The sequence below is a fragment of the Perognathus longimembris genome, chromosome 14, assembly GCF_023159225.1.
Source record: "Perognathus longimembris pacificus isolate PPM17 chromosome 14, ASM2315922v1, whole genome shotgun sequence".
NCBI classification, from domain to species: Eukaryota; Metazoa; Chordata; class Mammalia; order Rodentia; family Heteromyidae; genus Perognathus; species Perognathus longimembris.
In genome coordinates this window covers 56,150,135-56,166,428 of record NC_063174.1, presented here as the reverse complement: position 1 = coordinate 56,166,428, position 16,294 = coordinate 56,150,135, and the positions used below count along the sequence as shown (strand labels likewise).

Genomic DNA, 16,294 nt, shown 5'->3' with positions numbered 1-16,294 from the left:
AAAAGATATTCTTCTCCTAAATATCATTTTCTTCTGGAATAACTTCAGACTTTTGGATAAGCTGGAAAGATAGCCCAGCCTTGCCATAGGTCCTTCCCCAGCCCCCCTATGGCTTACATCATGTCACTCTGTAAGTCAGCTAAGAAACCTTAGCATCGCATAATGCACTGACTACACTCCAGCCCTTATATCAATTTGCCATTTTTTTCTCCCCCACTCCTATTTCCTAGTTGTTTTGGAAACAAGAGTCTTGCTGTATAGCCCAGGCTGGTTTTGAACTTATGGTGGTCCTGCTACAGCTCCCTTGTGCTAGGATTACCATGCTCGATTCTGCTGCTCCCTTTTCTGTTTTTCCTGTCCGCTCTTTGATCCCAGGGATCACATCTCATTGCTCTCCTGCCCCTCAGTCTCCGCTTCCCTCTAAGAGTTTCTCTGTCTTTGCTTGGTTTTGATGAGCACTGATCTGGGCATTTCACATTTTTGTAAAAGTTTACAATTGGTTTCTGATGCATGGAAGGTTTGTTGTTGTTGTTGTTGTTGTTGTTTTGTAACTTGGTTGTCTGTAGATAGGATGAGAAGCACTGTACATTAGGGAGCAGGACAATGTACCAAACAGCTTTCTGTGGAATAATTCCTCTATCAGGAGACAAGGTTTTCTTTGAGCCATTTCATGGTACCAGGAATGTGCCCGTATTTGTATTTGTTTTGTAAAATTCCTTGCGGTGGTAGGCACAGACTTCACTTCCACCACCGCCTGTGGCTTTGTCTTGGGGCATGGCTATGTACCCCCTGAATCCATCCGGTAAGGAAATGATGGGGCAGGCATTCAACTTAGTCACTTCCACTGTCCTCTGTGATGTGTCTGCCTTGTCGTGTGAGACCTGTGTTGTGCAGGAGAAACACACCAGCACTGGAACCTGTTTCCATTTCTCAGCTACTTGGAAGGACAAGATAGAACGTTTTGGTGAAGTCTTTGCTTTAGTTACAAGTAATTTGAAATCTGTTTAAAAAAAACCCTCTTTTACATTCAAATTAATGCATATTTAAATTTGGAAGTCCATCTTGTTTCTAAGGTGATCTGTTTTGGGTTTTAGGCATTAGGGCATATTATTTGTTTGCATGTAATTCCGTTTTCTGTTACTGACATCACACATCCACTGTGATAATGAAAGACCAGGGACATGAGGCGCTGTCTGGTTCTGACAGGGTGAGTACTCGCCAGCAAGCCTGGATACGCCAGTGTTCTGCCGATTTAAGGGCAGCAGAGACCTGGTGCTTTGATATTAGCCTGTTTCATGTATTCAAAAGGAAAAAGTGGTTTGACTTAAGAATGCAATTTTCCATTAGGAATTTATACGGTGTGGCGTGACTTCAGAGAAACCATGTGGGATCATTTAAGTCAGGTGTGGAACCATTTATCCTGTGTGCTGAGTTCTCCACTGAGGGGCTTTCCAAAATAGCTGTAATGGCAGCGCTAACTGTTACCCTTCGGCCTCCGTGTAATGTGATCCTGTCCTGTAGCTCTTTTCCATGTCTCAGCCAGAAGGCCATGCTAGGTTTTCTGGCACCCTGGGTTAATACAGAGGAGCAGGCAGGAAGGGGCTGCAGCCCTGGGTAACTTTTCTCATGACTGGATTGGTGGGAATTTTGTGACACTGTAGTGCTGAAATCCATACTCTGCTGAACTCTGGTTAGCAGCCTGGAGCAGAAAGTATTAGTACTGCACTTCTTTCCCAAGGGCTCTGCTTGTACCCCGTGATACAAGGTGCTGGGTGAGGTGAGAGAAACAGCTGCTGTGTGTCACAAGCAGCTGGCCTGCTTTCTTCCCTGTGGATGGGGGCAGATGTTCCCCTGGGCATCAGGATCATCCCTCCTTTTCTGTGTCAGTGTGACCATGTAAGAGATTGTAGTGGTTTCTGAGGCCAAGGTGAGTGAGGACCGCGCTTGTAGCTCACGTGCTCCCATCCTGGGCCACGTTTCTAGGTCCCCATTGCCACCTCAAGAGTTGGAGGCAATGCAAACATTTCACTGCACAGTGTCACTCGGCCTTATATTTGGCAAGATTGTATTTGGTAAGATCTGTTTGCCAAAACAAAGCTGTGATTTCTTTTGGAGCGTGATAGGGAAGAAAAAAGAGACCAAGGCCTTCGTTAGGTATATAGATATAGGCAAAACAACAACAAAACCCAAGACAACAAGAACAACCAAAAAACCCACTGTACATGTATTTGAATTTTAAATAGAGACCTTAAAAACAGTTTAATAAATGTGTTTCCCTTCACAGCATTTAACTTCCCAATGTGTATAATTTTCCTAGATTGATAAAGGAAGCTGGCAAACAGGATCCAGAGCTGGCTTATATCAGCAGCAACTTTATAACTGGACATGGCATTGGAAAGAATCAGCCTCGTAACAAACAGATGGAAGCAGAGTTCAGAAAACAGGAAGAGGTAACTCAATTCTCAGTGACTGGGATCGCCGTCTCCCGAACGTGAACTGACTAGCTGCCCCGGGGGACCAGACTCTACTCTTGGGACCTAGCAGTTAATCTCCTCAGACCTCTATCCTCCTCTCCCCTCTCCTTCCTCCCTCCCTACTCCCCTCCCTCCCTCCCTCCCTCCCTCCCTCCCTCCCTCCCTCCCTCCCTCCCTCTCTCTCTCCCTCTCTAAGGTACTTGTTCATGTATAGACTGGCTGTCTCATGAGGTGACTGTAGTTATAGAAGCTCAGAATTAAAGTGGCTATTAGATAAATGGATTTGATTTTTAAGCAGTTGATTTCCCTGTGTCATACAACTATATCTCATAGAAAAATAGGACCGTGTGGCTACAGACCAACGTGCTGAAATCTCTTCTTAGAATTTTTTTTCTTTAAAGGCCCTCATTGGTCGGATACTTCTTGAAAATACTATGGTTTGTAAGGTTTGTTTTACGAGGGTCAGATAGCAGAATTAGAATTGAAATTCAGAGCCCCATTCTTGCTTGATAGGAACCCTACCACTTGAGCCCTGCCGTCAGCCCTTTTTTCTTTATTTTAACAATAAGTTGTCATATTTTTGTTTAGGGCTAGCCTTAGACCACAGTCCTTCTGTCCTGTCTCCTAAATAGTTGAGATTATAGATATATACCACCACAGCTGGTTTATTGGTTGAGTATTGCTAATTTTTGTTTTTGCCTAGGCTAGCCTTGAACTGCAATATTCTCAATCTCTGCCTCCCAAGTGGCTAGGATTAAAGGTGTGTGCCACTACACCTAGCCTAATTTTGCCATTTTCCCTTGCTTTTTAAAGCTTATACATTATAGCATTATAAAAATGCTCAGAGCTAAAATAATGTTCTGACTTGCATGTAAAACCTTCTGTTGGAAGTTGGTTATTTAACTTAAAATTGGCAAAATTAATTCCTGGTAAAGGAATTTTCTACAGTGTTTTGATAGTATTCCAGCTTTGGGGTAAACTGCTCTAGAAGATGTGACTGTCTAAAAAAGTACTCTGTATTGTGGAATAACGTGACCTTAGATTTTTGTGTTGAAAGCTTTTATTTTGTTTGAATTCTGGCTTTTTGAAAATTTCTGAAGTTTCGAGGCCCAAGCAACGTTCTGCTTGTTATTTTTAATTTCACGTGCCTTGGGGATGTTAGTGATAGAGTTTTGGCATCATTGAAGGGATAGGCCCCCAGGAGTGGCTTTGTTTGCTCACCTGCTTGGTTGGATGTTATACAGCCCTTTGAGCATGTGGCTTTCTGTGATGTGGGCTATGGCGCCTCTGTAAAGTAGAAGTACTGGGGTTTCCTACACCGAGTTGAAGATTGCTGTCATTACATCAGTTTTTCTGTGCCCATTTGGCCATGTACTTGTGTTTTGTTGATATTTTCATCTTATTTAGGCTGACCTTAGAGATACAGCCCAGCAAGCAGGTATGAGCCAGAAATGACCATTGTTAATAATTTATATAATATTGCTTTTTTTTTGGCAGATTTCTTAGGATTGCTATTCTTGATGAATATTTTTCAGGTACTTAGGAAGTTTCGAGCACATGAGACCAACCTGCTTATTGCAACAAGTATTGTAGAAGAGGGTGTTGATATACCAAAATGCAACTTGGTGGTTCGTTTTGATTTGCCCACAGAATATCGATCCTATGTTCAGTCTAAAGGAAGAGCAAGGGCCCCGATCTCTAATTACATAATGTTAGCAGACACAGACAAAATCAAAAGTTTTGAAGAAGACCTGAAAACCTACAAAGCTATTGAAAAGGTACACTCTTCATTGTTGTTTGTGTGCGTGGAAATAGATAGGAACACTTTTCCCACATAGGAGTCCCAATAAATGTGCATCACAGACTTTCGTCAGGATGCTGAGGTGTGTCACAGAGCCCAACAACAGTTTGCAAAATGCTTGCACTGTTGATATAGTAGTGTGTAAATAGCCACAGGGATTGTGAGAAGGGCCCCTAAGTTTGGGTGGTGGAGTGGCTATTGATGTGCTTGTGTTGTGGAGGGAGTGTGGTGACATTGTTATACTTGGGCAGGACTGAAGGGTGTGTGTATGTGTGCATGCACATGTGCAAGGCAGTGTATACCTTGAACTGTACGCCAGGTGTCTCCACGTGACAGGAGCCGGGAGGATTCTGTGCTTGCAGTTTTCTGCAGCAGGTGACTGTGGAGTTCCAAAAGTGTGTTTAGGAGAAGTAGGTACGTCCTGTCAAAAGAACTTCCATTTCTTTTTTGACACTGGGTCTCACTGTGTAGCTTTGAACTTTGCATCTTCCTGCCTCAGCCTTCCCAGTGCTGGGATTACAGGTGTGCACCACCGCGCCTAGCTGAAAGAGCTTTTTCTGTAGGTACAGCTAATGTATGGCAAAGCAGGGATTTATTCTCATCTAAAGCTCTGTTTTCATACTTCCAGATTTTGAGAAACAAGTGTTCCAAGTCAGTGGATACTGGCGAGAATGATGTGGACCCCATTGTGGACGATGATGACATTTTCCCACCGTACGTGCTGAGGCCTGATGACGGGGGCCCGAGGGTCACAATCAACACAGCCATTGGGCATATCAATAGGTAAAGTAGCTGGAACTGCTGTGGAAAGACTGGTATTGCAAAACTTGTCAGTGTTGTTGCTTACATTACACTGTCACCACTCTTTATTTTGATGAAAGAAAAGTGGCATTTTTCATGAGACGTAGCATTTGGGCAGTAGCCAATGTCTGGTACTTACTGACAAAGCTGGCATGATGTCCTCATCCTTCTTGTAGTTCGACTTATTTTTACAACCCCAAATGGTGGTGTTTTTTATTTGCTCCATAAATTTTGGATAATACTGAATTTTTATTAGCAAATGAACTAAGATGATTATAAATTAATTTGTATTTTTATTATGTTCTAATTTATTTTGTTCTGAGCTAACATTTCATAGAAGAAAAGACATTTACATATCTAGTTTGTATATCAAGATGAATTTTATTCAGGGGCAAACTCATAGAGCTAGTATAGGATTTTCTTTAACCTTGTCTTGAAACTTCCTAAGTACCTGAAAAATATTCATCAAGAATAGCAATCCTAAGAAATCTTCCCCAAAAAAAGCAATATTACATAAATTATTAACAATGGTCATTTCTGGCTCATACCCGCTTGCTGGGCTGTATCTCTAAGGTCAGTCTAAATAAGATGAAAATATCAACAAAACACAAGTACATGGCCAAATGGGCACAGAAAAACTGATGTAATGACAGCAATCTTCAACTTGGTGTAGGAAACCCCAGTACTGTGGTCTACCTCCCTGGTCTCCTTCAGCCAGGAGCCACTCTTCAGCCTTCACCTTGAAAGGGGTTTTTGTTGTTGTTGTTGTTGTTGTTGTTTTAATTGGTTATTTTGAGATGGAATCTTTCTGTGTAGACCAAGCTGGCCTCAAACTTGAGGTCTTCCTCCCTCCTCCTGAGTGCTGAGATTACAAGAATGAATCACCAGACACATTTGGCTCTGACTTGAAACTTGTGAAAGCTGTGGGTTAGTTAGTTTGTGGTCTGCCTCTTCACTGGAGTTTATACGAGGTTGTCAACCTTATGTGAGTCTAGGTTCTACAGTTCAGGCTAACACGTGGCTGAGTGATGCTTTGTTCTTAGCCTGTCCTACCATGGGGCTTATGCCCTTCTATGCCACTTGAGTAAGGTCTGAAAACTTGCTATTCTGAAGTGACCATTTCCTTATGCTGTAAGGAGAGACTGGGACTATGTAAGATGTACTCCTTTTCCCAGGGTGACCACTGCCACATAGCCATTGGTGGTTCTTACCTAATTGATGACTGTTATATATTATTATTATTATTATTATGATGATGATGATATTGTACAGAGGGCTTGCCATTTCATAAGTCAAGTAATGAATATATTTCTTTTCTTGGACACTGTCACCCCTTCCTTCACTTGGGTCCCATATTTTTCTTTTTTTCTTCATAGATACTGTGCTAGACTACCAAGTGATCCATTCACTCACCTAGCTCCCAAATGTAGAACCCAGGAGTTGCTCGATGGTACATTCTGCTCAACCCTTTATCTGCCCATTAACTCGCCCCTTCGCGCCTCCATTGTTGTAAGTGTGGAAAAGAAATGATTGTGCATCTTAGTTTATTACTTATGGATTGTTATCATTTTTTCTAGTACATGCAAATTATAAAGTTGATTTTGAAATCTATTTTAGAAACTAGATTTTTATCTTGTAATCAGCTACATGTTCAGATTTTAATAGACTGTGTAATTTTTCACACTCTTGTAATAGGGCTGAATGACCTGACATTTCTCATTCAGTTGTGGCTTTGATACATAAATAATAACATAAAAGTCATTACACGTGGGCTGGGAATATGGCTTAGCAGTAGAGTACTTGCCTGGCATGCATGAAGCCCTAGGTTTGATTCCTCAGCACCACATAAACAGAAAAGGCCAGAAGTGGCGCTGTGGCTCAAGTGGTAGAGTGCTAGCCTTGAGCAAAAAGAAGCCAGCGACAGTTTTCAGGCCCTGAGTTCAGGCCCCAGGACTGGCAAAATAAAAAGAAGTCATTACATATAATTGAACTGTTCTCACTGCATTATTGACAAATCAAACATTGCTTTTGTAGCTCTTGTCCTTTCTTTGATCCCAGCACTAACCTGCATTTCTGCAGATGAGCAGTTTCTGTGGTGCATAGAAAGCTGCTCAGTATTTGAGTCTGAGTTAGTTATCGACCAGTAAAGCATCTTTTTTGTTGTATGTCTGTGGATTAATGAGAATAAAATTCTTTAAAATCTTGCTGAAATATATATTTATCAAAATTGTAAACTCTTCTTTATAGCTTAGTTCTTTGCTGGGCCGTGTGTGTGTGTGTGTGTGTGTGTGTGTGTGTGTGTGTGTGTGTGTGTGTGTGTGTGTCGGACCTGTGGCTTTGACTCAAGGCCTGGGTGCTGTCCCTGAGCTTCTTTTGCTCAAGGCTAATGCTCTACCACTGAGGCACAGTTTCATGTCTGGCTTTTTGGTGGTTAATTGGAGATAGACTCTTAGAACTTTCCTGCCCTGGACAGGCTTTGAACCTTGATCCTCAGATTCATCCTCCAGAGTAGCTAGGATTATAGACACGAGCCACTGGTGCCCAACTTTCTGGGCAGGGTTTTTAAAGGCGGGACTCAGGGCCTAGGATGCAGCTCAGTGACAACACTTCCCTAGCAGGTTTGAGGCCTGACTTCCACCCCAGCACCACCACGGAAAAGAAGGAGGACTGTTTCAAATATGGAAGGTTGGATTTTTAAAAATCTTAAATCAGGATCGATCTTGGTCTTGGTGAATTGAGCTTTAAAGACTCTAAAGTCGAGGCTCAGAGATGATGTGCTGTGGTCTGAAGCTGCAGGCCTGTGATTGAAGGCTTTGTTTCAGGGCCCACCGATGAGCTGTGTACGCCTGGCTGAAAGAGTTGTGGCTCTGATTTGCTGTGAAAAACTGCATAAAATTGGTAAGTAAATGGGTTTGGGAAACACTTGTAGATAAAACAGTAGTATCTCAAGGACTTTCCAGGTTCTGAGGGGTTTTGTAGGGCTGGAAATGTGCTGTTGTTGTTGTCTTTTAGTGCATTCAGATGTAAACATTGTATAACTGAAGGGTCCCACCATGAGTTAGGTCAGGTCCTAAACATTTCCTTTTGATGTATTAGTTTGTCAGGTTAGTCTCTAATAGTGTGTATTTATGCAATATGTGTGTCTATATCATGTACATATGCACACACACATATGTATGTGTGTGTATGAGAAGGCTTTCTTTCTGCCTTCTTGTTTAGAAGGGATATATGCTATATGCTCTTGAGATTTAAATAAAATTTTTTTTTTTTTTTTGCCAGTCCTGGGCCTTGGATTAAGGGCCTGAGCACTGTCCCTGGCTTCTTCCCGCTCAAGGCTAGCACTCTGCCACTTGAGCCACAGCGCCGCTTCTGGCCGTTTTCTGTATATGTGGTGCTGGGGAATCGAACCTAGGGCCTCGTGTATCCGAGGCAGGCACTCTTGCCACTAGGCTATATCCCCAGCCCAAAATTTTTAATCTTAGACCAGAATTTGCATTCCACCGGGTGCTAGTGGCTCATGCCTGTCATCCTAGCTACTCAGGAGGCTGAGATCTGAGGGTCATGGTTCAAAGCCAGCCCAGGCAGGAAAGTCTGTGAGACTCTTATCTCCAATTTAACAACAGAAAACTGGAATTGATATTGTGGCTCAAAGTGGTAGGGTGCTAGTCTTGAGCAGAAGAGCTCAGGGACAACACTCAGGTCCTGAGTTCAAGCCCCTTGCCTGACAAAAGAAAAAAAAATTGCATTCTTGTTCATATTGACAATATAAATGCCAGAGTAGACTATGTGCACTCTTGCAGTATTGCAGGCGGAAGTGCTGTAGGTTGCATTACTCTTCTCTGCTTCAAACTTGGTGCTCTCTAGAGTACTTACTAATTTGAGAGACAAAATTAGGGTTGTTTATAGTAATTGTCATTCTGTGTCTGTTAGGTGAGCTGGATGAACATTTAATGCCCGTTGGGAAAGAGACAGTTAAGTATGAAGAAGAGCTGGATTTGCACGACGAGGAAGAGACCAGTGTGCCTGGAAGACCGGGCTCCACCAAGCGGAGGCAGTGCTACCCCAAAGCCGTTAGTATTGCTTAGAGCGGAGTGCAAGTCCAGCCTGGCTCTCTGCCTGGGTGCTTTCCAGATTCCTGCCTGGGCCGCAGTCAGCTCTCCGGTCCACAACTCCTCCCACATCTGCCCTTTCACTCACATTTCAAATGTTGTTTACTTTCTCCCCTCTCGCCCTCCCTTCCCCCATAGGAGTTGTGGACTCATCTATCAGATTCCACACAAAATGGGTTTATTTCACTTGAATAGATAGTTTTTCTTCCATTCATTTTACCAGTGGCTAGGACAGGAGCCTTTGTGTGGGTGTGGAAGATGCTCTCGGTGGTGGGTATGCCTGTCCCCCCAGCCCTGGAGATAGGCCCATCCCATGCTGCAAGTCAAAACAGAACACCTCTGAATCTCTCTTCAGTCCTAGTCATACTTGGCTTAAGAATTTGTTTTCAAACAATTTGTTAATATTTTCTACCAATAAGAACCCCAAAGGCAAGATTTTGCTGTGCCCTTAGCATAAATGCGGGGGCTTTGTCTTTCTCAGTTGTTTCTTTTAAAATAATGCACCAAGCTAAGCATTTTCAGTATTCAAATCCCCCTCCCTCCCTCCCTGCTCCTTGCCTCTCTCTCCCTCCCTCCTCTTCCTCCTCCTCCTTCTTTCTGTCTCTCTCTCACTCCTCTCTCTGTCTCTCTCTGTCTGTCTGTCTCTCTCTGTCTGTCTGTCTGTCTGTCTCTCTCTGTCTCTCTGTCTCTCTGTCTCTCTGTCTCTCTCTCTCTCTCTCTCTCTCTCGTGCTTTTCTCCTTGCAGTGCTGGGGGTTGAATTTAGGACCATGTACTTGCCAGGCAGGTGCTCTACCATTTGAGCTGAGTCCCAAGCTCTCTGTTAAAAAAAAGAAATGACTTTTTTGGTGAAATGCTTCTTTCCTTCCTATTCAGTGTTCCTATTCAACTGTTTTTAAAGGACCAGCACCACTGCTGCCAGCCAGTGTTGGGAGAAACCCAGGCTGCCCACCTCCTGCTCACGCATTCTGGCTTCCTTGGTAGACTGCTAATCAAAGCTGCCTCGGGCCCAGTGCTCTGGATGCTGTGATTTGTCATTGCCTCTTAGAAACTGCAGGTCCCTAAGCTGTAGGGTGTATTAATATTGAAAGCATAGAAACAACTTGAGATCATGTAACTACTCAGGTAATGTGACAGTCAATAAAAATGATGGTATCAAGTCAGTGAAAGATAGTCTTATTAAAGTAACCAGAGATAAAATTCCACTTACCTCAAATACAGAGACACACACAGATATATACTAGTCTGTCCTGTGTGATTGTGTATGTAATGTCTACATACATTTATATAGGATGAAAAGGTGAAGAGATTGTACAATATATTAAAACATTAGTGAGGTTCTCTTTGAGTGCAGTGATTTTTAAAAAATGTGTTCATCTTTGTATAAAGTCTGTTATTTTATAGTGAGAAAATAAATTAAATCCAAGGCAGAAGAGTTTCCTAATCAGAAGAAATAGGCAAAGTGAACGTGAGAAACTCAGACTTTGGCAGCAGATGGCCGAGTGACATAATTGAGAGTTCTTCTCCCCGCCCCCCCCCCCCGCCCCTGTACATTCTTACCTTTTATATGACTAGGAATACATTTCCTTTCTTTTCTTGCAAAAATTTGCCTTAGAGGCTATTTGTAGTTGAGCATGATGCTTAATTTTTCTTTTCAACTGTAGATTCCTGAGTGCTTGAGGGATAGTTACCCTAAACCTGATGAGCCCTGCTACTTGTACGTGATTGGAATGGTGTTAACTACCCCCTTACCTGATGAGCTCAACTTCAGAAGGCGGAAGCTCTATCCCCCGGAAGATACCACAAGATGTTTTGGGATACTTACTGCCAAGCCTATACCTCAGGTAGGCCCTGCCTACTCCGGAGGCCTCTCACCTCCATCGGTCACCTGAGTCCATGCAGCTTCTCTTCTATCCTGGTAGAAAACAGCTTGCTCTCTGCATTTGATCTCAGCCAAAAGGCCAAGAAGCGGTCATCCTTGTCTTCTCAAGTTTACTGTGTTGATAGAAATAAGATGCCTGCTGACTGATGGCTGCTTTCTTTTTCTTTTGTCCAAGATTCCTCACTTTCCTGTGTATACACGCTCTGGAGAGGTGACCATATCCATCGAGCTGAAGAAGTCTGGTTTCACACTGTCTCTCCAAATGCTTGAGCTTATTACAAGGCTTCACCAGTATATATTCTCGCATATTCTTCGGCTTGAAAAACCCGCACTAGAATTTAAGCCTACAGATGCCGACTCAGCATACTGTGTTCTACCTCTCAATGTCGGTAAGAAGTGTCCGGCGGTCCAGTGTCCCTTCATAGTAGTCACAGAGCACACGCCATCTTACAGTGTACACTAGGAAAGTCTCCTCCTGTGATAACTAAATCAGACACGTGTCAGTGTACCCTAAATAGGAATCTTATCCTTATTGTATTTTAACCAGTTAAAGAGTCTTTTTTTCCCCCCTAAGTTAATGACTCCAGCACTTTGGATATTGACTTTAAATTCATGGAAGATATTGAGAAATCTGAAGCACGAATAGGCATTCCCAGTACAAAGTATTCAAAAGAAACACCTTTTGTTTTTAAATTGGAAGATTACCAAGATGCAGTTATCATTCCAAGGTAGGTCTGTATTACCATGATTACCAAGATTATTATGTTGGTGCTATTGAGTATTGAACTCAGGGCCTCCGTGCTTGCTGGACAGGCGCTCTACCACTTGAGCCAAGCCTCCAGCCATCCACACCTCAGGTAGGTGCTTAAACAGGAAGGAACATGGTGTTGACATTGTGTTTTCAAAGCTACTTTGTTGATGGGGGCCTGTAGGTGAGTGGTGACTTCAGCTTTCCTAGGGCAGCATTGATAGACATTGGCATGATTCCTGCTGGGCTGTTCTCTGTGATTTACTCACCTAAGAAACAAACCCAGAACCTTGAAGGTACGGGTCAGATCAGCAAAATAATACTCAGTCTTTCTTCTTAAAATCTTCTCCTTTTAATCCCTAAACTATTATAGAATTCGATCATGAGTAATAATTTTGTTTCTTAAAGTTTCTATAAGAAATAATGTTACTGAACTCAATAGGGATAATAATACTATCTTATTTTCTAAAAAAAAAAAAAAGGCAATAAAACTTTCGGGGTTTGAGCCATAAAATTAAATACAAGCACTTTTCCAAGCATTAGAGTAGTGGGTGCAGTAGGATCTTTCTTCAATTGTTTCAGACATTAATTATCACTAGACTGTCATTGTTACAGATGCTTTAATACATCTTATGTGGCAAGTATTCAGTGCCTCATGTTTAGCATTAGTAACATTCAAAGTATTTACTCAAATATTTGGATATTCTAAGCCTTCTGTATTGCTTTGTTTTGATGGTCAGACATGTTAAGATACCATTTAGCTTTCATGTGTTAGCAAAGTATAGGTATTTCGAAGAAGGAGAATAGAGTAGGGGAGAATGCAAGTCAGTTTTTACCTGATTCATATACAGTTTTTATTGTCTCAGATACGCTTAAAATACCACCTTTGGAATTGAAGTTTTTACTAGTGCTCTTTTTATTTAACCTTTTGTTAAATTCTCAATCATGATTTGTGTTTCCATGTTAAAACAGTTTTGTTTTAGGAATAGCTGATTTAAAGGAAAAAGCAACCGATTGATTTTCTCTTTTAGATACCGCAATTTTGATCAGCCTCACCGATTTTATGTAGCTGATGTGTACACTGATCTTACCCCTCTCAGTAAATTTCCTTCCCCCGAATATGAAACTTTTGCAGAATATTATAAAACAAAGTATAACCTTGACCTGACCAATCTCAACCAGCCACTGTTGGATGTGGACCACACATCTTCCAGGTAAGAGCTCCAGGAGCACCATTTCCACTGTGCTTGAGGTGTTCTTCGCAGAGTGCCTTTGTCCAAACTAGTCCAGGGAGTCTGCCATTATGCTAGCTGTGATTTGTAGGCACAGCTGGAAAGCTGTGAGAGAAGATAGATAGTTAGATAGATTGACTTATTTTCTATCTGTCTTGATGAATTCACTTTGACCTTTACAGACTTAATCTCTTGACACCTCGGCATTTGAATCAGAAGGGAAAAGCACTTCCTCTAAGCAGCGCTGAAAAGAGGAAAGCCAAATGGGAAAGTCTGCAGAATAAACAGGTAATGAATTTTTACTGGCATGCTTTTTTTTTTTTTTTTGTGTTGGTACTGGGGCTGAGGGTTTGAACTCGGGCACTCTTCTGGTGAGCCACACGTCCAGCCCCTTTTGTGCTGGCTACTTGCTTGTCCAACACATGCCAGGGGCAGGGTGGTGATCTGCCTATTTGCAGCTTCCTTCCGTAGCTAGAACAACACACACATGCCATTGGGCCTAGTGCTTGGCTGACAAGCGTCTCATGAACTACGATCCTCCCTGTGCCAGCTTCCCAAGTAGCCAGGATTACAGTGAGAGCCACTGCTGCTCAGCTTGCTTACTAAGATTTTTAAAGACCTGTTTCAGTGATACACTATCAAATTATCTGGGTGATTTACAATTTGGGGGAAGCTGCCCAACCCTTAGACTTTATTTCATGCCATCTTCAGTTAAGTTTTGAAAGTTTTGCTTTATCCTTGGACCATTCCCCATAAATCCTAGGCTAAGTTCCATTTGGAGGAAGGATTACTATTTTAAAATTCTTTCTAAAATTAGCTTTTATAGCATTTATTATTTTTATCTTTATCAATTTGTGTGAAATAACCTTAATTTTCTTTTATTTTTGTGTCCACACACTTGATCATGTGTGATCACACTTTGTATTTATCTACTCACTTGTTTCCTTACTCAAAGATCCTGGTTCCAGAACTCTGTGCTATACATCCAATTCCAGCATCACTGTGGAGAAAAGCAGTTTGTCTCCCCAGCATCCTGTACCGCCTTCACTGCCTTCTCACTGCAGAGGAGCTAAGAGCGCAGACAGCCAGCGACGCTGGCGTGGGAGTCAGATCCCTTCCTGCGGATTTCAGGTATGCGCGTGCTGCAGTCAGAAAGACCATGGGTTGTGAAATCCTGTTTGCAACAGAATGGAATTAAGTGCAAATTTTACTTTTCTGTTGTCCTAAATTACTGAAAGAAAACACCAGATGTCTAATACATGGAAGAACACATTCTTTGGCATGTTGTAAACACCAGCATACTGGGTCACTGGGCCCTCTGTTCTTGAAAGTGAGAGGTAGGCAAAATGAATTTCTTTCTTCACTGGTGATATTGAAATGAGAGTGCAAACAGTTAAGACTGCCTTTCTCTTCTAAATATATACACACCACTTGGGTTTGGCTGGGATGTAGCTCACTGTCAGGGTGCTTGCTTTGCTTGCATAGCAAATACAACATCCTGGGTTCGATCCCCAGTACCAAAAAAGAAAAGGCAAAAAATATATATATATAGTTAAAGAAAATAAAACAGTGTGTCGTGTCTATTTTTGTCTTCATTGTTTTCTTCCCATTAGTAGACTCTTATTTTGGGAATTTTTTTGCTTTTCCATTCAGATTAACTTCATTTACCCAGTAGAAAAACCAGATGGCTCTAGGGATTGAAGGGACTTTGAACACAATGTGAATAATCACAGGTCTGTTATTTGTACTTGATACCGTGTGAAACACCAGTTCAAATAACATTCCTGTATTAACTCATTGACTTCTCAGAATAGTCCGGTGTGGTAGTTGCTGCTGGCTGCTTTATACAAGCAGAGGCTGAGGCCAAGTAGCAATGAGAGTTGCCCAGAATTGCTCATCTGATTGACAGAGGCCTGGATTCCACCGTAAAGTCCGTGCCTCCGGGTCCTGCTGGCTACCTTCAAGCCTGATCTGCTCAACCACTGTGCTGTGCTCTGGGGCAGCCATTAAAGCAGCAAAGCCCTGCTTATTACAATTGACCTAGTGCAGAATTCCAAACGATGTCCTGTTCTGACTTGGAATTCGTTTTCTTTTCTGAACTAGGGAGTATCTCTCATAGAGTTGTTTTTTAGTTCAAAATGCTATCACTTTCTAACCCTAGCCCTTTTGAAAAGTTATAAAAATGTCTTTGCAGGTACCCCAACTTAGACTTTGGGTGGAAAAAATCGATCGACAGCAAATCCTTCATCTCAATTTCTAACTCCTCTTCGGCTGAAAACGATAATTACTGTAAGCACAGCACAATTATAGTCCCTGGAAATGCTGCACATCAAGGTGCTAATAGAACCTCCTTAGGAAACCACGACCAAATGTCTGTGCCCTGCAGAGCGCTACTCGGTGGGTCACCTGGTAAGCTCCAGATTGAAGTCTCCACAGATCTGACAGCAATTAATGGTCTTTCTTACAATAAAAACCTTGCCAATGGCAATTATGATTTAGCTAACAGAGACTTTTGCCAAGGAAATCAGCTGAATTACTACAAGCAGGAAATACCTGTACAACCAACTACCTCATATCCCATTCAGAATTTATACAATTATGAGAACCAGCCCAAGCCCAGCGATGAATGTCCTCTACTGAGTAATAAATACCTTGGTGGAAATGCTAACAAATCTACCTCAGATGGAAGTCCCGCGGGGGCCGCGAGGCCTGGCACTGGTACGCCTGACGCTGTTGATGCACTCAAGGATAGGATGGACCGGGAGCAGGGCCCGCCTGCTGGGCTCTCCTCGAGGACGCTTGGCCCCAATCCTGGGCTTATTCTTCAGGCTTTGACTCTGTCAAACGCCAGTGATGGGTTCAACCTGGAGCGGCTTGAAATGCTTGGTGACTCCTTCTTAAAGCACGCCATCACCACCTATCTCTTTTGCACTTACCCCGATGCTCACGAGGGCCGCCTTTCATACATGAGAAGCAAAAAGGTAAGACATGGTGCTCTCTGCCTGAGCAGGTAATTCTTCATGGGCCTGAAAGTGGTTGGAAGGGTTGAGGAACTTCCCAAGAAGGGGGTTGGGGGGTGTGCTGCCACCCACAGAGATTGCTCAGGCCACGTGCGTGCGCTGTGCTGCCCTTCCACCAGACCAGTTGAAGTTAAGCCTCCCCCAGGGGATGAGTGCTTTCTGCTGATAACAGCTCGGGCTTGGAGGCTAGCTGATATATTTACAGATACTTATTTCTTACTGTAAATAT

At 42.6% G+C, this 16,294-nt stretch overlaps 1 protein-coding gene across 5 annotated transcripts in view; it reads left to right on the top strand.

Annotated features, from left to right (window-relative positions):
- Positions 1-16,294, top strand: part of Dicer1 (dicer 1, ribonuclease III) — a 64,253-nt gene that overhangs the window by 32,711 nt on the left and 15,248 nt on the right. For 3 of the 5 annotated variants that reach the window (XM_048362937.1, XM_048362936.1, XM_048362938.1), the window contains 13 exons: positions 2,318-2,450; positions 4,010-4,252; positions 4,904-5,058; positions 6,453-6,585; positions 7,899-7,974; positions 9,007-9,146; positions 10,848-11,027; positions 11,241-11,454; positions 11,640-11,793; positions 12,845-13,027; positions 13,228-13,333; positions 14,001-14,176; positions 15,240-16,026. In XM_048362937.1, coding sequence (XP_048218894.1) covers positions 2,318-2,450; positions 4,010-4,252; positions 4,904-5,058; positions 6,453-6,585; positions 7,899-7,974; positions 9,007-9,146; positions 10,848-11,027; positions 11,241-11,454; positions 11,640-11,793; positions 12,845-13,027; positions 13,228-13,333; positions 14,001-14,176; positions 15,240-16,026 — 2,680 coding nt within the window. Of the gene's footprint in view, positions 1-2,317; positions 2,451-4,009; positions 4,253-4,903; positions 5,059-6,452; positions 6,586-7,898; positions 7,975-9,006; positions 9,147-10,847; positions 11,028-11,240; positions 11,455-11,639; positions 11,794-12,844; positions 13,028-13,227; positions 13,334-14,000; positions 14,177-15,239; positions 16,027-16,294 lie in introns of those variants that run through there. The other 2 variants (XM_048362939.1, XR_007213257.1) reach the window with 2 other exon arrangements.